Here is a 26,055-nt window from a genome sequence, read left to right as displayed (position 1 = left end):
CAGATAACTGCAGTATTGATCATTTTTTCCTGAAACATGACTAGTCCAAAAAAAACCCTGGATAAGTTGCTTTGATGGTTCTAAAGCCAATTCCTATAATCCCTCCTGGAATACATTTTAATTTAATTTCCAAGGAACAAGCAAAAATTAATTGTCCAGAAATTTTCTTGATTCTACAAATTGTTCCAAACAAGGGCAATTAAAAGAAATTCACAAACACATATTTCAGTTTAAGACTCGTCTTTGGTAAGAAGTTCAATACCAGCAATTTAAATACGACATTATCTGTTCAATATGAAGAACAGCTGATTAGTGCATTCAATTAATACATCTTTTTTCCTGTTCTGCTGCCATAAATAGACAATAAATTAATAGCTCGTTCCATATGATGTTTATCTAGCCTTCTAAGCTATCCTATTTTCTCATGTAATAAATTCTTATGTAATAAATTCAAACAATATGATAAAAATCACATTGAAGTGTTGGCCATATTAGATTCACTACATAACATTACATTAGAAGAATGGAACAAAATTCTACCTGTTGAAATTCGAAGAAAATCTGTCCATTTCTCCAACTGTACCAGAAGTTATTTAGTTCACTCAGTCTAATGTCCCATTATGGAATGAAGATGATTACAAATAAGCTCTTTACTAAAGTCCATTAAAGCCATTATCAAATAAGATCTAAGAGCCAATCCTTTCTTCAAAATTTTGAAAGAATGGCCTCTTCAAAAAGCAAGCAAACAAAACCCAAAAACTGTTACAATGCTTGCTTTGCACAACAGTGTAGCTTCTTAAAAAAAAAAATAAATAACTGAACATTGTTATCACAGAATCACATGGCATTCTTTTTAAGTTTGCTTATGTTCATGTTCCTGCATCTGTCTGGATGGTAAAGGCTCAATATTTTAAAGTAGTAGAATAACATGCAAGTGGAAGAAAATAAAAGCATTGTTTTCCCCAGACTCCCTGCATCTATAGCAACCAAAACCTAGCTCTACAGATAGCATTCAATACTGTCGTTTGATGGATAGCTTAAAGTGGTGGAAAAGTAGATCACTATTCTCTGTTCCACGAGTACTGTCTCTATATCTGTCTCTTTTTGCAGCATTAGTAGGTTGTCAATAAGCAGTATTTTTTTGGAGCCAGATTCATTTCATTTCCTCAGATCTCAGCACAGTAGTGTTCCAATATCAAAACTTTCACATCCTACCACAGAACACATATTTGAGGTCTTGAGCACACAGCACTCCAGTTGACTGCACTGCTTTTACTATTAGCTTAAATGCCGTGACGCAGAATTTGGGTCCTAATGAAATCGCCCTGTGTAGGCCTGCCTGACAGATTAATTGTCTTATAATTCTCAGATATATGATTACTAAAGCAAAAAGTTGTAACAACTTACCTCCATATAATCTGAATGTCAGTCTGGCATCCCATAATACAAACACATCATTTGGATTAAAAGTTTTAACACGTCAAGGCTCTCACAGAAATGTATTTCTTTAGTAAGGCAAAGCCTGCACTACTCATTTCAGAAGCACCTCCTCAACATCGGTGGGTGCTTTGCAAGCAAAAAGACTGCACAAAGTGGCTAAGAATGTCTAACACACAGCACTTTACAGAAGGCAGAGTAGCCAATACTGTCACATCCAGTCACTTTTTACTTTCAAACTAGGGGTGCAACAAAATACTTACCGTAAACCTCTTGATGTAATCAGAAACACAAAATCCTCCCATACTTAAACGAAGAGATCTGTGCAGAGAGCTTTCTTGATATAAAGTTCCCATTTTGTTTTGATTGTACAGTGGTCACCCAGGTAGCCTAAAGACTTCTAGGCTGTACAGCCTCACTGGATCTTGCCAGAATTCTGCTTCTGTGATATACTAGGCATTCCATCTTATCTAGCACTACACCAGGCATTTCAATCATTTCACTTCCTTATCAGCAGTACTACATTTTATCTGCATCTCAGCAGCTCACTTCCTGAACTACTGATAACAGCTACTGTAAGGCACAGAAGCCACGTAACAGAAGATGACATCTGAATCTCCAGAAGTCACTGAAGAGTCCGTTTCTTGCATTTATCTGTTCCTTAACTTATTTCTGCCCTACTTAACTTTGCATTAGTTCTAACTTACAGACAGCATGTTTGTGTCAACTAAGAAGGGACAGGACTGTTGTTTTTCTGACTGCTTTGTTCAGTGGCACTGATTACCGTGAGATGATATTTGTTTTGAAAACATGACTATACCAAATCATTTCTTCCATTTCAAATTTCTTAAGATATAAGAGAAAAGCATTGGGAGCAGAAAAGAATAGACTAGAAAGGACAAATATTCATCCTCTATTAGAATTCATATCAGGAATGAGAAGATCCTGACCTTTGCACAGACAGAAAAGCTGCTTAGAGAGCAATATCTGGACTTAGCATGGACCCCACCTTCATTGATTAAATCACAATAAGATTGTATTTTACTGCAGAATGGGTGCACATCAACTCTCCTCTAAAATAAATAGGTAGGCAACAGGGATAAGACACAGTACCTTTATCATTACGAGCTAAGAGACGTCAGGTCCAGAAGTGTGGGTACAGAACCAGCTACTCCTCTCACAGCAAAACCAAGAGCTTCATTTCCACCTGGCGCTGTACAATAAGATGGGCAATGTGCTGTTAAAAACAAAACAAAATTAACGTAATTACAGACAAAATTAGGAAATAAAGATGAATGAGTCATGGGGGCAGAAGCCAGGGATAAGACTGCTGTGCTTACTGTGTTGGAAACTTTTTTTTTTTTTTTTTTTTTTTAAAACTGCCTGGCAAGGAATGTTTTTCAGGCCATTCAACAAACAAGTGAAAAGGCCAGGGGTTGCCTGGGGTGCAGGACCATTTGACTGCAGCCCACAGAGGTGAGGTAGTTCTACCAAAAGGTTAGCAGTCTAACATCCTGCTATGAGACACAGGCAGCCTGAGGCTGCCTGAGACACTGGCCTTAAAGCTCCAGAAATTTAAGGCTGGTCTCCACTGCACAGTCTCACATAAATTCAAACTTGAGCTCTGTGCCTTGCTCTCTCCACTTGTAAAATTCAGCTAAATACTTTGTAGCTTACAGATTTTCAGAGCTTTAGAACCTATTATTATTATTCCTCACCTTCAAAAGATTGAACCAACCCAAAAAGTCAAAACTGCCTCAAACTATTCAGACATGAGCTTGCTCCATATAGCGGTACAAGAAAAAAATGGGTCTTCCAAGCAGTGAGACTGATGCTGAACTATTTTTTCTTCATACTTTGTTCTGGCAGGGGATTGGAATTCCATGATCTTCAAGGTCCCTTCCAACCCAAGCTATCCTATGATATGAAAAGACTGTTGCAGACCTTAGAGCAGTATTCCTGGCATTTACACAAGGAACACTACCCAGCCACTCAACAGGAGAGAGCATGTCCACACCAGTATGAGGTTCCTGAACATTGCTCTCAAGTTTTGTTTGTTTTTACACATCCATATGTAACTGATTCTATGATCTACAGATCTCACAAAAACAGCAAATACTACCACTATTAAAAAGGTGTAGAACTTAACACATGAGTCAGGAGATGCCAAATCCAGAGGTAAAACAGATGCATTTCTGATGCATTTATGACTTATTCCAGTAGCACCAATAATCGTGTTGTTACCCTGGATTTAATCAAGAGATGATATTACTTAATGCGGCAACGGAGGCGTGTACAGCGTGTAAGCACCATGCCATAGGGGAAAGCTTGCATGACAAAGAGAATTCTTCAGGAAGTTTGGCAAGCAGTTGGGAACAAGCAATGCTCAGCCTGCAACCTTCCATTAACAGATCTAAATACAGAACCATAGTGTAAAACAACACCTTCCTGCAGTATTCTCAATATCAATATCAATATCAATACTAAGAATATAATTACAAAGCTTCACTAGCTTTGCTTTTTCTTTATTTCGTCCTTTCAAACATTTTTTCTTTCCCATTTTCATTTCATATTTTACGATGCATTGTGGATTGTGTTTGCAGAAGGATCTCAAAAGCAGCAAAGTAGCTGCATCTACAAAACATTCAATCCACAGTAAACAAATAGCCCACTTGTCACAAGATTAAACGCTGAGGACAGAAAACAATGGATACAGGACTACATTTTCTTCAGTACTAGAGAAAGGTCTAGTGGATTTTGCACACAAAGGAGAGATGGTTTCTAGAGCAACTATTTGAATCTGCTATGCTCACACTCCAGAAACTCCTCTAACCACATTTGATAAGCAGATCACCGCAATTCAGAGCGCAGGATAAGAAAAAAGGTAACACTACCAGGCTGTTCAGTTTTATTACCTCCATCAGCCAGCTGCTGACAGACACACCAATTCCTGTACTGAATACAGTGCAAAATGGAAGATCAGCATTTTTAAGGTGATCTCCCTGCACCAGGCTCCACAAATTAGGAAGATGCTCAGTGCTCCACAAACACATCTCACATTCAGTTAAGTTATAACCTACAAGATTGCTCAGCTAAAACTTTCCATTCACATGGCAGTTAATACAGATCTCTTCCTTCCTGAAAAGGAAATCAGTAACTAGAAGTTTTAGCCTCTGGAGAAATTTCTTTTTACTATTAAAAGTTACTAAATTAATTTAGCATTTGAGAATCTTTTTGTCATCTATTAATAATTACAAGTAAGAAATACTGACACTAATTCCATCCAGTTTAACTCACTACGATTATACTCAAAACATCTCACTGCAGGATAACAACCCCCTTCCAAAATAGATTTCCCAACTCCACCAAGAACTTACCCTTTCATTACTCTTCCATCCATGCAACAAACTAGAACAGAATGCCAGCATACAGGAATGCTCCCAGGGAAAAGCACACGAAATCAGCAAGTGAGTAATGATACCAGAAATGTTTGAGTTCCTTGTATGTCTGATCAGGGCAAGTATTCAAAAGTTTATGAATACTGCGGTTGATGAGGATCTTTTAAGAGCAATGAGCTTCTGGCTGTCTCTGTGCCAGTATCAGCACATTTCTAGAGCTGCTCCACTTGCAATGGATTAGTACTAAAGGGTAGATTTGAAAGCCTCTCCATCTCATTAATATTCATTTTATATTTTAAATCTTATTTACATACAGACTCATCTCCAAGATTAGAAGGCTCATAAATTACATTCTATTTTTAAACCTGTAGTGTTTGAGCTCATTGTTTTGGAAGGAAAACAGTAGCAGACTGCTTTAAGCAGGCTGATTTATTCATTTATTTTTAAAAGAATAGTATTTATTGGGCTAGATTCAACTCTGCTCTAACTTCATTGTCCTGCAAAGATTTGCACTACAATGAATCCTGCCTTCAAAGCAGGCACACAAGTACAACCATCAGAACATTTTCATTCTGTCATTATTTTTCGTTCCATCACAATGGGTGGGCACAACTGCAGCTGAATAAACTCACAAAAGCCAACTTGCCTAGCGAACTCTTCAAAAATAGCTGTAACTGCCACAAAAACAGATTAAGGAGAAGTGAATATCTGCTTTGTTTCATAGCAAACACGCACAGATAATTTTGCAGTCAAAGCACACCATATCATACAGCAAACCTGGCTTTAAGAGTCATAAGGAAGGTGCAACAGAGAACAGATTCAAGCCTTCTCTACAGGAATGGGGGACAGTTTTGGGGGAAGGCATCTTATTTCTGTATAGCACAAATCCTTGTTACACAGCTCAACCCCACAGATAGCAACAAGTTCAGGATGCTCAGACAGCCCCTGTAGCCTTCTGGTGCACACTAGTGAAGGCATGAGGACCAAAAGCAAAAAAAAAGATTAATTGATCTAGTTTTACCTTATTCTCCCTTGCAAACTGTTTGTCATAACAGATCAACTCCTGAACAGCTTGTTTTTAATAGAAAATGCTCTAAAATGTTGAGAGGTAAAAAAATCAAAATTGCAAAATTGCAAAATTGCAAAAATCAAAATAATTCCTCCACTTGCCCTCAAGAAAAAAAAAAAGTTTGCAACAGTGAGAAGTGCAGATCAAGAGTGACTGCTGGAAGAAGAAAAATGAGATAAATACACTGCCACATGCATTAGGTGATAAATCTTATTATGCTGCCACTTACAATATGCACTACTCTGTATTTCATGAAGAATTCAACTGATGCAATCCTTTCCTACCCTCTTGCCCTCTCTTGGCCATACAGCAGGTATGACCTCTAATTTTAATGACTTATTAACTAAGGAACACATCATTTCTGTGATTAAGTCTCTTAAAGTATACACAGACCAAGATTTATGAGCCAGAAATAAGGAAATCAGACTTCTAGAATCCTTCCCATTTGGGTCTTAAATTCAGAGGTAAGTATTTTAGACAGGCGTTAACTTTGGCAGAATGGATTGTTAGACAGTGAGCTAAAGAAAAGTGTCACTGATGATAGTAAGGTTCATTCTAGGTATCAAAAAGCCTCCTTTCAGAGCTGATTCAAAATGAAAAATATCTTGCAAAACACCTCATTCACCTCACATATCATGCCTGAATCAGTTTCCCTGCAGATCATAACCATGAGAGCCCAATAAGCTCACAACTAAGGATACAGAAGGTAAAACACAACAGAAAAGAAGAACACAGCCTTTGGAGCACTCATTGCTCATGCTACCCAATTTTTTTGTAAAAAGGATCTCTTCAACTCAGAATGGTTTATGTATTTTTACTCTTCTATCACCTCTCTTCTGCCTTCCAAATTTTCCTGCTTTTTGTCACATCTCCAGAAATGTGGAACTCATGCACTGCTTTCTCCCCTACTATATATCACAGAAAGCCTACATGGATCTCTCCTAGCAGCTTTCACACAGTCGTGCTTAGTTCTTGTTATTCCACTCTTCTCCAGCTCTGCCTAGTTTAACTTTTCTCCCATGCAATACCCACACAAATTCCCTCAATCACCCCCACTTTCCTTCCCTGCCCTTTCTTCTCTCGTGTTGTTCCCCCTACCCCATGTAACATTCTGCTCTTTTCAAGGCACAGCCTTCCTGCCCAGTCACTCTTGTCCCTGCCTCCTCATATCAGGAATGAGCCACCATTGCTGTCTTTCCTTTGCTAGGCAAGGAAATGCCACTGCAGCTGTAACACTCACTAATAATGAACACTGCATATCTATGATCCCATAAATTGGGATTAATGTAATTGCTTACACTAACAGCCTCTCAAGGACAGTCTAAAGAAAAGTGACTTTCAGTGTACTTTCACAGGAAATTGAATACTATGTTCTTTTAATAGTAAGAATGCCTGAACATTTACAGAAATTGTCCTTAGAATAAGGCTGCCATCTAGTAGCAGAATAAAGTAAATGCAGAGAAATCCCAAGCTAGAATGTAAGCTGTGATCCCACTTGATAGTCTGACATGCTATTATGTAGATACATAAACATAGGAAGAACAGTTCATCAGGAAAAAATAAACAAAGTGGCAGAAAGTAGAATTTGCAAGATGGTGGCTTCAAGCAGGCAGCTTTCCAGTAAAATCATACACCATTCAATTCACAACATTAATTTGCTCTAGACAGGTTAGCATAAAGGTGGTGCAGAAGTGAGTTAGTGTTTTTACAGATGTGAGTTAGTATTTTTACAGATGTGAAATATTTTCTCTTCCTTCAAGTTAACGGGCAAAAAATGCAATATTCCTCAGAGAAGCTTTCTGCTACAATATGCAATGAAGCAGATTAAATCAGACTGAATCAAAGAAACATTTCAGGGCAGGGCAGGCCCAAAATCTTACACTGAAACCAGTCATCAAAAAAAACTGCATCAATTAGTTCCTGAAGGGTTAAATAATTATTCTTGCTTCTTGGAGAAAACAAGAAGGAAAAAAAAAAAGTTTCCATGTCAGATACATTAAAAAGACAGGCACAAATACAGCTTGCAATACACAGGATTTTACTCTGTCATCATTTAGCTGTCATTGACTTTATTTTACAGTTTTGTAGACTGAGATGCAATACATTCAACATCAATAATTTACAGTCATTTACTGCTATTTTTAATCCCTTGACCATCTCCAACACAAAGAAAGAGTCCCTGAATCCTGAAATGCACAATTTACAGTTCAAGTGTGGAATATATTCCAATAAATCTATGTCTTATGATATTACAGTTACAGAGATACCAATGCTTTAGGAAGATTCCAAAGTGTCTCATTTATATAGGAAACTAGTTTGTTTCTGATTGGTGGTAAAAGCAAATCTGGACTCCTGCTTTGCAAGATCCATTGTGGCCCACTAGCAAAGAGCTACCCCCACCTTGGGATATTTTCAAAACAACCTGCATCTATCACAGCTTCTGCAAAGAAACTGGAAGCCAGAAAGGAAAGAAAAATAGCATGATCACAACTGAAAAAGAATTGAGAGCGGAGACCTGATGAAAACAAAAAGAAGTGGTACAGAAATAAAAATTCATCACTCGTTCAAGATTCTCCACTGATGAAGAGAGAAAAGGGCCTTGCACATTTGAGAGGTATTAATGTATTTTTCAGTTCTTAACAGTAAGGCACTAATCTAAGTGTAGAAATCTTAACATGACATTTAACATCAGCTGCATTCCTCTGATGCAGAGAATCTCTGTTACAAGAATGTTCATTCCATATGCAAGAGTAAAAAGAAAGAGGCACCTGTAGGAATGCAGGTTAGAGCATCAGATAGTTGGACATTAGTATTTCCGTTCCTCTCTTAACACAGTAAATCTCATTCTGGCAACAGAAGCAACACAATCCTGACTATATCTTAAGTTTGCAAAATGAGAACTTCCCTTTTGTCATTCTGACTTTTAACTTACCATGCAGACAGCCGTTATGACGCATTATCTCTATCCTTAAGAGTTACTCATTTGTTCTTGCTACTTTTATCTGTCACAGGCTACAGCTCTGGAAAGCAGAAATTTACATGATGAAGGGAAGTAGATCTTGCGTTCACAAATTCTCATTTACTGGAATAAAGATAAATGCAGATTAGTTGTTTAAGTGCTTTTCCACACCCATACCATTCCCCCATCGTTAAAAAGGACCCCAATTACGACTTAAGAATTAAAAGTCATCCCTTGTGGCTTAATTAACTCAAAGCACAGCTCCTTTCTTTTAGCAATAATTAGTAAGCAGTGAGTTCAATAGCCTAGCTTTATTAATGAAATTCTTTGCTACCAACCAAAGATCAGCTCTGTGGCAGAAACTCATTCTCACTATTAAAATAGTGATACTGTAAAGTATGAGTAAGACTGAAAAAATGAGACATTTAAGTTCTCTCCTCTTCTTGGAAAAGCGATAAAAAGCAAGTATGTCAGATCCTACACATGCAACTGCTTCCCACATCTCCTCTTCAGTGTTCTACAGTTTGAAGTTTGTTTGTTTTTTTTAGAAAAAAAGAGAAAAATACATATTAATGTCAGAATTTGGGCTCAAATTGCATTATACCATTTTAACACAATGGCTATTGTTGAATATCTTTCCCAAACCTATTTCTACCAGAACAGCTCATCACCACACAACAAAAGCTGTTGAGAATTAAATTTAACCAGCATATCCTCATGTTTTGGGAATATCAGTGAGAAGTTGCTAGATGCCAATCTACATCACAGATATCTACTTTCTCTCTCTTCCTATTAAATAATGGGCCAATTAAGAATACAGCCTAAGTACTTACCAATCAGACAAGACAGAAACCTAGCAAACAGCAGTTACAAAACAAGTATTTGCCTTTCCAACCCCAGCAGCCTGACCCCAAAAACTGTATGTGGTTTTTGAAAAGCAACTCTCTGTTGGGGACCTCTTTGTCAAGTTGACAAGCAAAATAGTCACTCGAAATGAAATTGCTTTAGTTTTCTTCCTACTGAATTATATCCTATCTATTAAAAAAAAAACAAAAAAACAAAAAAACAAAAAAACCTACACACAAAAAAAAACACAAGAAAAACCAAAGAATACCAGATTTTTAAGAGGATTAAAACCAAAACACTTAAAGTATCACAAATGTACTTAATTTCCAGCTCAATAAAATATTGCAATATCAATTTATTAAAAAGTTAAGTGAACTGTACATATGTAAACTGCAATACAGCCAAAAATCTGAAATATATGATTTTAAAGGAAAATCATTACTTTCTGAAAATATTTAAAATATTGCATTTCTGGCAGCAAATCTACAAGAAGTGCTCTAGCATGGGTGCAGTCTCTCTGAGCATTCGTCTAGTATTTGTCTTCAAGGCATAAAACACTTCTGCTTTCTGATTTCCATAGCACAATCTTGAGAACACTTCCTTTCTCACTTGCAGAGACAGAATGTGATTTCCAAAAACAGCAGCAGAATTTTAACAGGAAATACTACGGTCCTTATTGGCGCAGACAACACGCTTTCCGAGAGTCCATGACACCTTGGAAATATGCTAGTCATTCCATATATAAACGCATCAGATTGTGCTTACAAGTTACAGAATAAGTCTTTGATTGATAATTTTTCTGTTTATTTCCGCCAAGGCCACTGAAAATACGAAGGCCTTTTCATCTGAAAGGTTAGCATACATGTCAACTTCTTTTTCTTGTTTCTCTGTAGAAGAAAAAAAAAGTCACTATTAGAAGCTTTTTCCATTATCTGAAGTTAAATTAACTACTATGTAACTTACAATATTATAATGCTTACAGGAATTACAAAGAAGTTTGACAACTCCTGCTTGGGGAGGGACTGAGAGATAAGGAAGGGAGGGAGGCACACAAAGGTGCTAGCAGAGTCACAGAATTAGTCACCCAAAAGCATGACTGAATTTCTATTCTTTAATGACTAAGGAAGAATGAGTCACTAACATTAGATGGATTCCTGGCACAAACTGAACTCAAGTGTTCCTCCAGGTTTACCGGGGTTTGGTTTCCTGGTGGTGATTTTGTTGGTTGGGTTGTTTTGCCGTGTTTGTTTTGCTTTTACAAAAACAGCCCCCATCCTAAAAAACAATGACATTTCACAATATCCTCATTAACTACAACATTTGTACCCTCATTTTACATCTGAGTAACGAAGACATGAACTACAGTGCCCAAGTCCAAACAGCACAAGGATCCCAATTTGCTACCACAATCATTTCTGAACTTTCTGTATCAGAGACTTTCAATTTTATCCCAGATATGGAACAACACTAAAACCTGAGTAAGCAAGGGAAAGCCCCTCAGCTTTCTCTGAAAACACTGTCTTGTTTCAGGGATGCAGACACATAACAGTAAGCAAGGGTGCTTGCTTAACTAACTTACTCCGTAGCACACGCCAAAACTCAGAACACTGCTTTCAAAAATACCACTTATTCTAGATCATGCCTATTTATACTTAAGTTTAGCTAGCCACAGGTATCTTACAACTCAGAGAAAGCAAAAGAAAACAATAAAAAAAGTTTTGTCAGCATAAGACCAGCCTTGCAGACACAGAAGAGAGCAATACACACAAAATATAGTTCTAAAGATTGTTTTTACAGTATCATAGAATCATTTGAGTTCAAAAGGATCTTTAAAGGCCACGTAGTTCTACAGCTTGATGTTCAGAGCTCCATCCAGCCTGACTTTGGGTGTCTCCATGGATGAGGCTCCACCACCTCTCTGGGCAACCTGTGCCAGCACCTCACCACCTTTATTATAAAAAAGTTCTTCCTTACTGCCAATCTAAGTCCTCCTTCTTTTAGTTTGAAACCATTTCCCCTTGTCTTGTCACAGCAGACCCTGCTAAAGAGTCTGTCTTCTTCTTTCTTATAGCTCCTCTTTAGACAATGAAAGGCTGCCATCAGATGCCCCGGAGCCTTCTCATCTCAAGGCTGAACAGCCCCAACTCTCAGCCTATCCCAACAGTAAGGTGTTCCATCCCCTGGATCGTTTTTGGGGCACTCCTCTGGATGCATTCCAACAAGTCTACACCTCTCCTGTACTGAGGACTCCAAATACAGAGATAGTGCTCCACATCAGGTCTCATCAGTACAGAGCAGAGGGGCAGGATCACCTCCCTTGACCTGCTAGCCACACTTCTTTTGATGCAGCCCAGGATACAGTTGACTTTCTATGCACATTGTTGGCTTATGTTTGGCTTGCCATCCACCAGTACCCCCAAGTCCTTTTCAGAAGGGCAGTACTGTATCCTTATATTCCCCAGCTTTTACTGATAGCACAGGTTGCCCCAACCCAGGTGTGAGTCCTTGCTTTTTGCTTTGTTGAACCTCATGAGGTTTTTTTGGGCCCGCAGCTCGAGCCCATCTAGGTCCCTGTGGATGGCATCCCATCCCTCAGGCACATCAACTTTACCACACAGCTTGGTGTCATTTGCAAATCTGCTGAGGGTGCACTCGATCCCATTGTCGATGTCGTTGATGAAGATGTTAGAGAGCACCAGCCCAAGTACTGACTCCTGAGGGACAGCACTTGTCATTGATTCCACTCAGACATTCAGCCATTGACTACCACTCTCTGGTATGATCTCACAGCCAGTTCCTCATCCATTAAACAGTCCACCCATCAAATCCATATCTTATCAATTTGGAGAGAAGGATCTTATATGAGACTATGCCAAAGGCCTTACTAAAGTCCAGACAGATTACATCATTAGTTCTTTCCTTGTCTCCTACTGCAGTTACACCATCATAAAAAGCAGAAAGCTTGGTAAGACAGTACCTGCCCTTGATTAAGCCATGCTAGTCATCCCATATCACCTCCTTTTCTTCCATATGCCTCAGCATAGCTTCCAGGAGGATCTGCTCCATGATGTCCCCCAGCACTAAGGTGAAGCTGACAGGTCGGTAGCTCCCTGGGTCATCCTTTCTACCCTTCTTAAAATTGGATGTGACGCTGCCTTTTTTCCAGAGCCCTCACTTGACCACCATGATTTTGCAAACATCATTGAGCATGGCTTAGTAACTATGTCAGCCAATTCCTTTGGGATTCTGGGAATATATCTCAGCAGGACTCACAGACTTGTGGACATTTAGGCATTTAGACATTTTTGCAGTTGCAAACCTGATCTTTGACTGCAGTTTTCAACTCTGAAGCTCCACTTCTACTCCACATTCGACAGTGCCCCAGACTAATTTACAATCAGAATACATGTTCACCTGATCCTTTATCTCATTAACACACAGACACACACTCTTGACCACAGCACACTCCAGCATACTGCTTCACCTACACATCTAAACCAGTGATGGATACAAGAAATACAAAAAAATGCAATACAAGAAGAAATACAAGAAAATAATGGTGGCTTAATCAGCAAGCTAACAGCTGTTCATCTCTGATCCAGACATATTAACAATGTTAATATATATAAAATATATTATATATATAAAATATATTATATATATATATATAAGTATATATATTTTATATATTTTAAATATATATATTTATAAATATAAAAATGAGTTGTTCTCAGTACAGCCACTATGCACACACTACTCATTTCATATTAACCTTTCCCGTTTTCTTATCTAAAGGACTCCCCTTTTCTTTTTTTCCCCCAGACTTCCTCATCCCAACAAACCCAGAATGTCAGAACACAGAAAAATTAAAAACATCCCCCCTCACCCCATTTAATGTTAATAGATTTCAGACGACTTGGCCAAGCAGATTTCCCAAGATTTCCCTTCCTTCCTGCCCCTTCTGGTGCGCAAGCCAGTCCCGAGAAACTTCCACTTCAAAGAATCCATTGAAATCTTTATATCAAATGGTATTGGGGATTAACGCGAGTTTGTAAGCTTTATGCATCAAGATCATTTCATTTTTCATCAGCAACTAGTGAAGAACTTGCATCTGGCTGACATTTTGTTATAAGCTATTCATAGGATACCATGGTTTCTACAGACAGCATCAAAACTTTCCACTTCACATTCCTATCTGAAAGTAGTTTTGACTCACTTCTCTATTATTAGCAAAAGACTGTCTTACAAAATCACAATACCATTTATGTAATACATTAAAAATATCAAGTCCTTTCCGTACAACAAAGAGGATACTTAGGTGAAAATACTCAGTCTTTCTAGAATAATTCCTAGATCTTATGCAATGTTCTGGACCCACGGACCTTTAAATTGTCCCCTGTGCATAAATCAAACGTGGACTCTGCTCCCTCATAAATTTTGCATGCATTCAAAATCCAAAGTGCTGAGATTCTAAGAATTCTTTCTATCCGAGACAGCACTACTTCAACCGTGCACCCTGAGTAAACAAACGCACAAATGATAGAATAACAAATTGCAGGGAAGGGAAAACTTTGTTCAAGCTATTTTACTACTTCAGCTGAAACAGTATCAGGGTACTGAAACATAAATATCTGTAATAAGACTCACAGCTGGTAAACAGCAAAGCTGTTATGTACATAAGAAGGCGGCCTGCGAACCAGCCCAGCTCTGCACTGCAGCCCCACATAGCAAAATCAGCTTATGCCACAACAGCAGCAAAATCAATAGCAGATTATTATGAAGTGTTTTTGTTTACAAAATATATTGCAGATCTTGACCAAAAAAAAAAACCAAACACTGACAATCCTGACAAAAATCAGGCTTTTATTGAGGAGTTCTTATTTCCCAGGGTTATCACATCACTTTGAAACATGACAGAAGCATCTCCTTTGGGTCCCAGCCCTCTACCACATCCCCTCATTCTATGTCATCTTCCTCTCTTCCCCTCCCCAACTCCTTCTTTCTGAATCTAGAGGAAAAAGAGATTATTTTAAAAAGCCCTTTTGAATCCCCCATTCCTCTTAATTGATGCTTAATTCTGCAGCTCTAATGTGAACCAGTCAGGAAGGAAACAAAAGAACTGGCCGAAAGCGCAGACATAACAGGGGGAAAGCACACTACATATAAAAAGAGTATTAAGCAATCACAGAAGCAAAGCTACAGATGTCTTCAGGAAGGAAATTTTCACAGCTGGGTGGTCTTCAGACAGACAAAATATCTGCCTGCTATTCTAATGTAGGTGTTCTCTGTCCACCCGAAAGGTAATGCAGAAGCCTAACCAAATACCTACAAACTTACAAGCAGTGGCTTTTTTTTCCAGTTTTGATTTTTTTTTTTTTTATTTTTATTTTTATTTCTTTGGGGTTTTTTTTGGCAGAAAAAAAGAGAAAAGGAACACAATCACTGGTGGCAATCAAGCTGTACCCAAAATGTCCCACCAATATATAATCAAAGGAAATAAAGTACTTAATATCTAATTCAAGATAATCCAGAGCCAGCTTCCAAAGAATCAAATAATGATTTGGGCTGCAGGGGACTCTCAAAGGTTACCTGTCCAATCCCTCTTGCCATAGGCAGGGACATCTTTCACAAGGTTAGCACTGCTCCAAGTCCTACCCAACCCGACATCAAACGCTCTCAGTGCGCTGATAGTTGAGCAGGTCACACAAAAATCACCTCAACTGGAGCAGAATAATTACAGTTGCTTAGTATGCTTCCACATAAAAAAACACTATCAAGCAGCAAGACCAGAAAAGAAAGAATATTTTTAAAATTTCCACTAATTACTCTCCACATAACAGTTCAGCCAATTTTATAAACCACAAAAATGGAAATTTCAGTGTTAATTTGTTTTAGAGAAATCTCTTATGTTATGAGGAGTGCTCTGCCAAATTCATTTTTATAGACATTGCAGCTCATCATTGACTATTTTTTTTTACTTGTACGTTAACCAGAAGTAGGAAAGATCATACGCCCACTTATTCCTAGCCAACTAAGTGTGTTGTACTAGGGATGAGCTAATGTATTTCAAGGAGGCACAGACTCAAGCTCTGCTGCTGTTTCTTCTTTGACCTCTTCCTCAGAGCTGGTGCAGCAGTCACAGCTCCATTAAAGATCAAGTAGATGAAGGCAATCTTCTTAAGTGACACATGACAATAACAACAAAAACCCCACACATGCATGCATCTGCATTCTTACATAAAGGCCTCACTACATCTATATTTCTCATTTTCCATCTCAGAGCACTGGTATATTCTCACACACTCCACAGTATGCAGCAAGAGGTCAAAAATATTTGGCCTAGTTTTCTAGATATTCCTCATGCTTTCAAATTATTTCTTTTAAGACACTACAAAACATGCATGCAGAATGGATTTCCTCTTTTGATTGCTTAGATTGCTTTCCTATGTTTCATGGGATATGAAAAAAACAACTTACTCTCAGAAGGCAACTCAAAAAGCTTGCAGAATTTTCAAACCAAAGCTGTGCATGAATTAGACTCTCAGAAAAGTGTCTAGAAATGATCCTACAGTGCACGTAGACAGAGTTCAGTTCAGATCAATAATAAACAGGGAAGCTTCAAATTCTGTGAAGGTGCAGACATCAGCAAGCCACAAGCAACAATAGCAAATGTAATACCAACAGGTTCGAAGATGGAAGTCTTAAGTGATAGCCACGTGCTTGAAGGACTCCAGAATCACTCCAGTGCACGTAGAAGTCTCTTGTATAAAGATTAAAAACAGTGGGCATCTTAATAAGTAAGGAGGCATTATTTCCTGGGAGATATTATGTAAAAACCTGGAATCAAGTCACTGCAATGACTTCAACATGCCCTTTCTGCTTTGGGCTCCCTAAAGAGTCTCAAGTTTTGTTTTGTTTTGTTTTTTTTTTTAAGCAATGTTGTCATCCTAATCACTCTGACAACAGCGACCATCTTGTTTGTTCTTGTGATCTAGAATAGTGGATCACAAAAAAACAAAAAAAACACTAAACATTACAGTTCTTTCAATCTACAAGCTTTCAATCTACATGATAAAACTGGGTATGGTGACTAAAAAATACTGATTTAATTACTAGGAATTTCTTCCAATCAAGTACCAAAACTTCATAAAACCAAATTCCCTTCCCCATATTACATGTGGTACTGACCGACCTAGCCCAGTTACTCTAAAGAATGCTATAGAAGTTTATTGATAGTAATGGTAAAAAAAATCTTAACAGAAACAGAACCCAGTGAATACTTCTCCAGTTCTCATACCTCTTTCTTCCTCGTGCTTTTTGGCTGAGGCACTCTTAGGTCTTCCTCTTCCTCGTCTGCTATGATCTGAATGGCTGTTAGACCTCGATCTCTTTCGGTTTTCTAAGTCTTTATTTACCGCAGAATTTATCTTCTCTCGCTTAACTCTCTCTGTCCGTCTCCTCTTGGCCTCACTCTTGTTTTCTGTGCAAATGAATAGAGATGATGTGATCTGCAATAGTCCTCATCTTTGCTCATATCTTACTCTCAGCACTCACCCATCCAACTTTTTTTCCTTTACTTCTCTTCACAACAGTCACAGGTCTAATTCATGACATCCATGCAGAAATTAAGGTGTCAGATGCAAAATTACACTATGCTTCTTGATTACATGGATTGAGCTTTTAATTCATTCAAATATAAATGACATTTGGTAACATATGACATTCACTAGAACACCAGTTCTTAGCTTCCCATTACAAGATATGGGAAAAAAACTCTCCAGAACACAGTCATCAAGGCACTACACACATTTTCATTATTGAAGAATAAGTTAAAAATGTATGATTTATCACATAGCTGACCTATAGTAAAGTACTTCTGATACAAATACTGAAATTGTTCCCACTGCTCAGGCAAGAGATACTGATTCAAGGATGCTATCGTTAGATGTCATTACTCAGCCACCAAACCCCCACCATCACTCCCCCACCAACCTCAGCCTAAGACCAAGTCTCATTTCACTTGATGCTGAACAGGTGTATCACCTTCCTACACATCAAAGGGCATTTACATGAGTTTCACTGAAAAGTTAAGTACAGATTAGTGAGCTTGAGTAGTGAAAATAGTACGCAACCACCACAAACTATTCAATGCAAACTGGTTGAACATTTGCAAGGCTGCAGCTCCATTTTGCAGTAACTACATGGTAAAAAAAGTTGCAGTTCCATTTACGAGCAAAATCTTCCTGGGGAATCAACTTCCTTCTGATTCTATCACCTCATTTACATAGACAGGCTACTTACAGACTGGACAGCACATTAACCTGTCATTGATCTTAATTCAAAAGCTGTATTTCACACATACAAAGCCGAATTATGCGGGAGCTTTGCTCTATCAAACTATGGCCATCAACTTAATTTGGTAACTTGTATTTAAAACAACTGGGGAGCGGGAGAGAAAAATCAGCCCTTCCAGACAATAGCACAGATTGCATTACCTGTTCCATACTGTAATCAATCATATAATTCCTACTAGCGTTTGAACTACAAGGGCCCTTCAGAATATCAATACAAAAATACCAAGTTCTTAGGTTCAGTTTTGTAGACTTCTTGATAATTTAGAAAAAAAAGCATACATCAAAATTAAAAACAAAATTCCTCAACAGGTGCTTGATCTCACTAATTCCTACTAGGACTTGAGGAAGTGATAAAAATCGGACACAAGGAGAATGTTAATCATGATAGAATGCATACTCAACCAATGTTTCAGCATGCACTTCAAAAACAAAAGAAATTGGATTGGACACAAAATGGACTTTTAAGATTTAACCGTGCAGAAAGAAGCAGGATGTACCTGGTTTTAAATTAGACATGTCACCACATTTATGCAGTGCCATTCTAGTGCTCGTGAGTAAGCAAAACTCAGTGTAACTTAAAGAAAAAACAGTTACTTTCAGAAAACCCAGCTTCAATCAGCATGCACTCTGAAATCGGATCCCTTTGACGTATGCAGACGTTTATTTTCAAAACATTAACAGAAAGCTTTCTGCAAGGGATTGTTTTGCATAGTGACTAATGTGAGCAGCTAAGTGTACACAGAATAAATGCCAATACTGCAAGTATAAAGGATGTAAAACCAAAACCACCATATTTTCCCCATTAAAACTGAAGAAAAACTACTACATTAAGATTACTGTGCACAAATTCAAAGGAAAGTGAACTAAGAGCAGCCAGTTTGCATAGAGGCACAAAACACTGCTCTTTGCTTCCAAGAAATAAAGCAGAAGAGCTATTATCACAATCTTCCATATCTTTGTAAGTATTACCTGTAATGGGTGGCGATCTCTCTGCACGTTTAGCATGCAGGAGTTTTCGACTAATAAATATGTAGCCACAGGGACACGATTTACATGCAACAGGAACCTGAGAAAGCAAAAGAAAAGTATTTCAGAACATTTTGAATTATGACCAAATTCCTATATACGATGAAAAAAAACCCCACACAACAGTATCTTGCATTCCATCCCCACAGAGCTACCTCTTCATATTTAGTTTTTACTGAAAAACTACAGTCTAGACCATCACATATTATATTTGAAAGTAGTCAAACCAGGTTCTGCTGTTAATCACCCACTAAGCCTTCTCTTCATGCAGTTGTCATGCAGAAAACAAGCACAGAACACAACACTGCCATGTGTTGTACAATGAGCCCTTTTCCCCACGCTGGCAGGAAGGGGTGAGGAAAAGTGAGGGCATCAAACCAGGGATGAATTAGAATAGAAGCACGTTTTCTTTTGGAGCTCACAATTATCCCCAGCCATAGCAGTAAGCCACTCCCAGCATTCCTTCCCTCACTTATTAAACAAAAACAAAATACAGGGAGGGGGGGAAGGGGAAAGAAAGCATAAGTTAAAATCATCATTGCATTTAGAACACATTCACCCTCAGAAACAATCAAAACCAACCCCTTCATCAGCACAGCAGCTTAGCATGAGAGGCACAACAGAGCCTGAAGTTAAACACATGCGTTCCTACCACACTTCCACAGGGCTGCAGACAAGGCCGGGGAGCTTCAGAAGGACCAGTTAACCCAAAACACACATAACTTGCCACAGCTCGCCCAAAGCTGGCTGCAGACAGAGCCTGAGAGGCCACAGAGCTTCCCTCAGCCAGCAGAGCAGCCCAGAGCAGCACACTGCCACAGGCAATTTGAACCAAGGTGCAAGAATTTGGAAATGCTGTGCTTACAAGAAATATGACCAAAATTTACTCTGAACAATTTAAAAAGGCAATGCTGATAAACAACATCATTTGTCATTTGTCATCTTCACCTAAAGCCAAGGTCTTTCAAGATGTTTTAAAATAGTACAGAATACCCCATCTAACCTTGATTAGGTTTAAGGCTGAAAACACAAATTAAAGCAACCATAAAAAAAAAATTTGGAATCGACTTAAATAACACCATTAAAAACAAACCACGTTGAAGCAGGAGAGTGGGGAAAAGAAGCAGGAGGTAATTTCCCAAGTTAAGACAGGCCTCTACAAGTTTGCCAGCATTCACTGAAACTGCAAGGAGTACAGACTGACCACCGTCTGCTGAATTTTACCAGACATGCATATGAAGGTTCCCAGTATTCAGCTGGCTAAGACACAAATGTGAAAGCAGTACATTAATTTTAAAGAGGAACTTGTTACTCAGAATAAATAAGCATTCTGCTTCCTTCAGCACATCTCAACTCCTGAACATCATCTCAGGATGAGTGACTGAGTGAGTTGATGCAGCCCAGGTAACTACAGACATGGTTACTCCCTTTAATGGGAACACTGACATTAAAAACAATCTAATCAAGCTTTACTTAACCCTAAAATCAAAGTTAGCAGGCTTATGTGCGCTCTTATCCCACTGTTCACATCTCAAGAGGAGAGTATAGAAACACTACTCAGCAGACACTTCATCTGCATTGTTCAGGTTTGTTTACATTATGAACCCACATTTGAACACCTGGATCACTCCAATAATTACCTCCCTTGGCGCTGCCAAAATTATAAATAAATAAATCACCACTGGTGGAGGACAACCAATAGGAACTAGAGGAAACACTATTTTTTTTCCCAATTAACTTCATAGTGTTTGACAGAGCAATATTGTTATAGGTTAGGCATGTAGGTGGGACTAATGTTTGGGACAGGAGCACGTGGGAAGGGGCTTATTCACCCAAGGCTCTCAATTATCCTCTGAAAATTACTTACTACACAAACCATCCCCCACCAATCATTGAGGCAGCACAGTCCTGCAAATGCTATTTGAGTCCGTTCAATGTTTTTCTAACCAAAACAAATTGAGTTTCTCATACAAGAAAGATCACTCAAAGGTAAATTAAGGTTAATTATTTCCAATAAATGACCACAAGGATTTCAGGCTCCCTCATTTACTGGGGCTGTGAAAATACAATCAAAACTCTGTAACAGAAAAAGCAACACAATAAAAACCAAAGATACTAAATGGCAATTACATATCATCTAAATGTCAGGAAAAAAAAAGTTTAAAAGCCTAAGAAACATCACTCAGCATTATACTGTAATATCTGTGGCTGTCTAAGTGTTTCCCTATATATCACTTGTAACACACAAAGCCCTTGTTTATGCAAGAAATGCTGGTACAAGACATGGCCACCAAGGGCCTTCCCACCATGCAGAGGGCCGATGAGCTGCGCTGGGGCAAAGCACCTCGCTTCCAAGAGAAGCTTTAAAGATCCGGGCATTGTGAGGCAAGGTTTTAGCTTCTGGTCTTGGAAAGCAAGGCCTGATGAGTAATTCTTGTGCCAGGCCAAGACGCACATAATTCCTTGCCAGCCATGGAAGACCTGTTAATAACATGTCTGTGCTCACATGCACATCATCTGGTTTAGTTCTAAGGAGCGGAACAAAGTTCCAGCATCAGCTTTAAAAGTCTGTAATATTATTTGCCCTTCCTAGTATTGGTAGTTTGTCATTTACATTAAATTAAATGAACAAAACAAAAAACACCTATCTCATACTCAACTTCTCACTCATTTCCATTTCTTCTTTCACCGACCTAATATCAGAACTTGGCACATAGCTTCCTTTTCTCAGAAACAGCACTGCAGTGACGTACTCAACATGTGAGCAGCTGCAGTGGTTCATGCATTGCTTAAAACATGAAAGGGTGCCCCACGCAGCGTAACGCCTGCAGCTGCTCCGGGATGCAACAGAACATTACAGAAACCATGCAAGTCAGAACAAGTGATTTTTTTAGAATTTGTTCAGCAAGCAGTGTAAGAGCTTTTTGTTTTAGGTTTTAACTGAAAATGGGATACCGGTTCATGTTCCAGGATCAAACAGAAATGTGTTTCCCATAATTACATGGGAAAGCCTTCTCCCCTACCCGAGCCCCACGGCAGCCTTCTGCAGCGCTGTGCTATTGTTCCAGCACGGCTGAAATGAGCCGGCCTGCTTTTATGAGTAACATCATCACCAGTAGGAAGTGGACGTGAAGGCAAACATATAATATGCCAACAGCCCAACTGCTGCTCACGCTGAAGCACAATAATTGCACTTTGTATGCTGAGCACAACTGCAGTGGGAGCAAACAACACTGCACACACGTTGGGACCACACGGGAGGAATCACAGCAAAGCTCCCAGTTTTGCTCCTTCTAAACTGCTCCATGAGAAAGCAGCACAGTGAGCGATCCTGACCGGTCCCAGGCACGCGAGTCATGCTGGGGACGGGCTGCACTGTATAAATTACAAAGTTAATTGTATTTTGATATATTTTGTCGTTATTAAACAATACCAATGCCTAAGCAACGCTGCATGTCACAGAATCCTTTGGCATAAGCTAACTATCACAGCGAGAGAAGCAGGGCACACACAACCGGCGACTACAAAGGCAACAACTCCGTGCTTCATACAAACGCTGCTATAAACGGTGCAGATCTTCCTCCTTTCTGAAAACCAAGCAGCTCAGCCAGCAGCTTCTGGCGTTACCGTCACAAACGCGTATTCTACAGCACGTACATCGAGAGACAGCCACAGGCTAGAGGAGCTGACAGAAAACAGGAAGAGCGGCGGGGCTCAGCGGGAAGCCCCTGCACGGGCAGCGGCCGCGCTGCACGCCGAGGCGCGGGGCCGGGGGCACCGAAGTGGCATCGAAGCCCCGCACACCCGCGGCTCGCCCCGCTTTCAGCCACAGCCCCAGCGGCAGGGCTGCCGTGCCAGCCGGGCGGCGGCGAGCGCCGAGTACACGGGCACTGAGGGCAAAGCGGCCGGGCGCCAGGCGTGGGACGGCTGACGGGACGGGACGGGACGGGACGGGACGGGACGGGACGGGACAGGGCGGCTCCCGCGCCGCGCCACGCCCCGCCTCACCTGCTGGTCGCACTCCGGGCACGACTTGGTGGCCATCTTCACTTTCTTGGCCCTGCTCGACGACATGCTCGCTACTGATGCTGCTCTGCTGCTGCTGCCGCCGCCAGAGCGCCGCCGCCCCGCCCCCCGGCGGCCGAGGAGGGCGGGAGGAGAGGAAGGCGGGGGCGCGGCGCCGGCCGGGAGCGCGCACCAACGGCAGCGAGCGTGCCCTCCGCGGGGCCTGGCCCGGCCCGGCGCCCACAAAGGAGCCGCTCCACCTCCCCGACGCCGCCGTTGAAGCCCGGCCCACCCGGCGGCAACCGAGGCGGGGCGCGTGCGCGAGGAGCCGTCCGCACCCCCGGATTGGCTGTGTGCACATGGGGGCGCGAGTCCGCTTAACGGCCGCGGATCGGCGCGGCTCGGCTGTGGAGGGCAGGAGCGGCTGCTCGGGAGCTCAGCAGCGGGCGCGGGAGCCGATCTCCAGAGCCGCCCGTCGGCAGCGGGGCTCTGCGCTGCGGCCTCCCGCCTCAGCTGTTCGCTCGCGCCTGTGAGGCTCGCCGTGCTCGCAGTGGTGCGTCCTTACAGGAGCGTGGATCTTCTGTCACTGCCGCCCGCAATTATTAATAGCGTAACCTAACCTAGCTGCGCTTTCACATTTCTTACACATTTTAAAAGAAAAATAGCAGTTTGAAATACTTCCACTGCAAAAAGTTAAAGCTGTGCAACAGTGTGTGAATGTTTTGTATTTGCGTGCAAGACTTACATCTTAAAGAGGAAAGTGAGAATGACAGTGCCTCTATTAAGAGTTTGGCTTTCTCTTTTTTTAATTATACTTGTTCATTTACTACAAGATGTCTACAGGAGAAAAATGCACTGAAGCCTTGACAGCAAATTCTTTTTTTGAAGATCTCTGTTTAAAACAGCCCCGAGTGTAGCTGCCAACAAATAATAAAGACCTGCACTGGGCCTGTGACACTTCCGCAGGGCAGCAATGGGAGCATCTGCGAGGCTGGCACTGGGCCCGCTGTAACAGAATCTGATTTGGTTGCTTTGAGTTGGACTCGGCTTTTGCACCTCCACACAGAGGAAAAACACTGGAGGAGAGGTGTTCTTAATCAGGCTTCGCTCTGCATTTTTCTTTTAAGGAAATTCACCTAACTGCAATTCAGAGAATGCTTTTTAAAGGTTAATTTTATTGCTGTCTACTACCTCATCACTGAGTTATTTTGAGGCATTTGGTCAGCTCTTGGTAAACAGGAATCCACAGAGAGAGTATTTATTCATCAGCCAGCACAGCCCAAATCACTTTGCCCTGCTTGTGAAATGAAAAAATACCTCTTCCTTCAGGCAGAAGACCAGCATTCCTCCTAACTCCTCACAGAGTAAAGCTACAGCTGAAGGCCTTGGTGAATGCTCTACCCTTCCCACGGTTTGCTGATCATCCCTACAGACCAGATAATGGTCTCCCAGTTGCCAAGCGATGTTGTCTGGAGCCTCACTCTTGCTTGATTTATTCAGCTCAGCTGTTGACGCTGCTTTATGGTTCTGCGAAACCAGAAAATGGAGTTCCAGATTCATAAAAGCCCACACATACTCTACATCAGCAATGTGCTTTTATTACAGGTTTCTAAGCAACATTATTGCTGTGTGTAACATAAACACAGTAAAAAATGAAATGTCCTCTAATCAGCACAGAGAACAACCAATTTTATCTATCTATACTAAGGAAAATCAGAATATTTAGGAGATAACATAGGGAATTTACATAACATCATAACAGTAAGGAGGTGCATTCCCACCTTAAGCATTGGAAATGTGATTCCTTTCAGTAATCCTGACAGTTAACCGTCTCATATGACAAAGTTCACAGGTAACAATTTCAGGGTAAAAAAAAATTCTTATTTAAATTTGAAAAAGAAATCTTTTTAATTTCATGCTAACCATGACCCAAGGAGTAGAGATGTCTCAGTCAGCCGTTTGAAGAGGAAGGTTGCAGTTCCAGGTCCAAGCACAATCACTTACAGTCATTTACCCACTGTTGTTGTTGACAGTTTATCTCTGTAATTATCAGGGCAGCTCCCCAAAGAGAGCTCCTAGCCAAAACAGCAATACAGCTCTGGTCCTATGCTGTTTTTCACATGCAAAACAAGGAAAATGGAGGGTTAAAATCACCAGTAAACTGTTTAAGGTCCACTTTCCCACTTTTTCCATACTCCTACACCCTTTCTTTAGCAACTGCTCTGAAGAAGGAAAAGCCATCTCAAAACATCCTACTGGAGAGGGGCATACCTTGCGTTGGAAAGGGACTCCACGAAGCCATCACGAGCCACCTAAATGCATTAGATTATGATCCATATTTGTACAACACACTGTACTTACTGTATTGGATTTCACATTTTTATATAAATAGATCTTTATATATTCATTCATATATGTAAATGAAATAAAGACACTAAAAATATATACTCCAGTAATAGACCAACTGTACTGTTTCTTTGTTGTTGTTTTGCATTCTTCTTAAAAGAATTGATTACCTGTAGAACTGCTACAAGTTTTAAATCACCAGAAGGCTCTGTTTGATACGTGGTTTTCTACTTGTTTTCCACCAGAAGTCCTACATGCCACCTTTGGTTCCAGCAGAAGCCTTCACATTGTTGCAGCACAGAAGATTTTTTTTACTTTGGTTGATAAAACAAATGCTGGCAGATCTAACAGGTGTCAACTGCATTATATTTTATATTAAAGACAATAACATAATTTGAGTGTTTTGAATTTAAACTGCTCGCATAAAGTAAAAGAGAGAAGATGCTTGTTAAACTGTTCTGCAACCAGGATTTACACCACAGGAACAAAGAGCAGTTAGACTTCAGGTGTAATGCTCGCTTCATGTTATGAAAGCAGTGCTGGAATGGATGAGTGCTATGAATTGCAGGCAAACAAAAATCCATTCATAATACATAGTACATATGGTAAAAATGT

General features: G+C 40.1%; 2 protein-coding genes across 4 annotated transcripts in view; both read right to left on the bottom strand.

Moving 5' to 3' along the window:
- Positions 1 to 9,907, bottom strand: part of MYLK3 (myosin light chain kinase 3) — a 39,426-nt gene extending 29,519 nt beyond the window's left edge. For 2 of the 3 annotated variants that reach the window (XM_042821377.1, XM_042821379.1), the window contains exons 1-2: positions 8,837 to 9,907; positions 2,551 to 2,674 (exon numbers count right to left, since the gene is read on the bottom strand). Coding sequence is in view for 2 of the 3 variants with exons in the window: in XM_042821379.1 (XP_042677313.1) it covers positions 2,551 to 2,559 (9 nt within the window). In the remaining variant the exon portion in view is untranslated. Of the gene's footprint in view, positions 1 to 1,700; positions 1,888 to 2,550; positions 2,675 to 8,836 lie in introns of those variants that run through there. The other variant, XM_042821376.1, reaches the window with a different exon arrangement.
- Positions 9,908 to 10,046: 139 nt separating this feature from the next.
- Positions 10,047 to 23,230, bottom strand: CUNH16orf87 (chromosome unknown C16orf87 homolog). The gene is made up of 4 exons (XM_042821382.1): positions 23,098 to 23,230; positions 19,033 to 19,129; positions 17,007 to 17,189; positions 10,047 to 10,596 (listed from the first exon to the last, which is right to left on the bottom strand). The coding sequence occupies exons 1-4, from the start codon at positions 23,161 to 23,163 to the stop codon at positions 10,478 to 10,480; spliced, it is 465 nt and encodes a 154-aa protein (XP_042677316.1). The 5' UTR covers positions 23,164 to 23,230; the 3' UTR covers positions 10,047 to 10,477.
- Between the last annotated feature and the right edge of the window lie 2,825 nt (positions 23,231 to 26,055).

This window comes from Centrocercus urophasianus, unplaced genomic scaffold, assembly GCF_019232065.1.
Source record: "Centrocercus urophasianus isolate 14NV4802_14NV808 unplaced genomic scaffold, USGS_Curo_1.0 seq_2, whole genome shotgun sequence".
Taxonomy (NCBI): Eukaryota; Metazoa; Chordata; class Aves; order Galliformes; family Phasianidae; genus Centrocercus; species Centrocercus urophasianus.
This window is presented reverse-complemented; position numbering and strand designations above follow the sequence as displayed.

Bases quoted from the DNA above. Each gene is read 5' to 3' on its own strand.
- CUNH16orf87 (XM_042821382.1), bottom strand. From the start codon at position 23,163: ATGTCGTCGAGCAGGGCCAAGAAAGTGAAGATGGCCACCAAGTCGTGC. The intron at 17,190-19,032 runs GTAATACTTACA...TCATTTGCACAG, and splicing joins GAGATCGCCACCCATTACAG to AAAACAAGAGTGAGGCCAAG. The intron at 10,597-17,006 runs GTATGAGAACTG...TTTCTTCTACAG, and splicing joins AAAGCACGAGGAAGAAAGAG to AGAAACAAGAAAAAGAAGTT.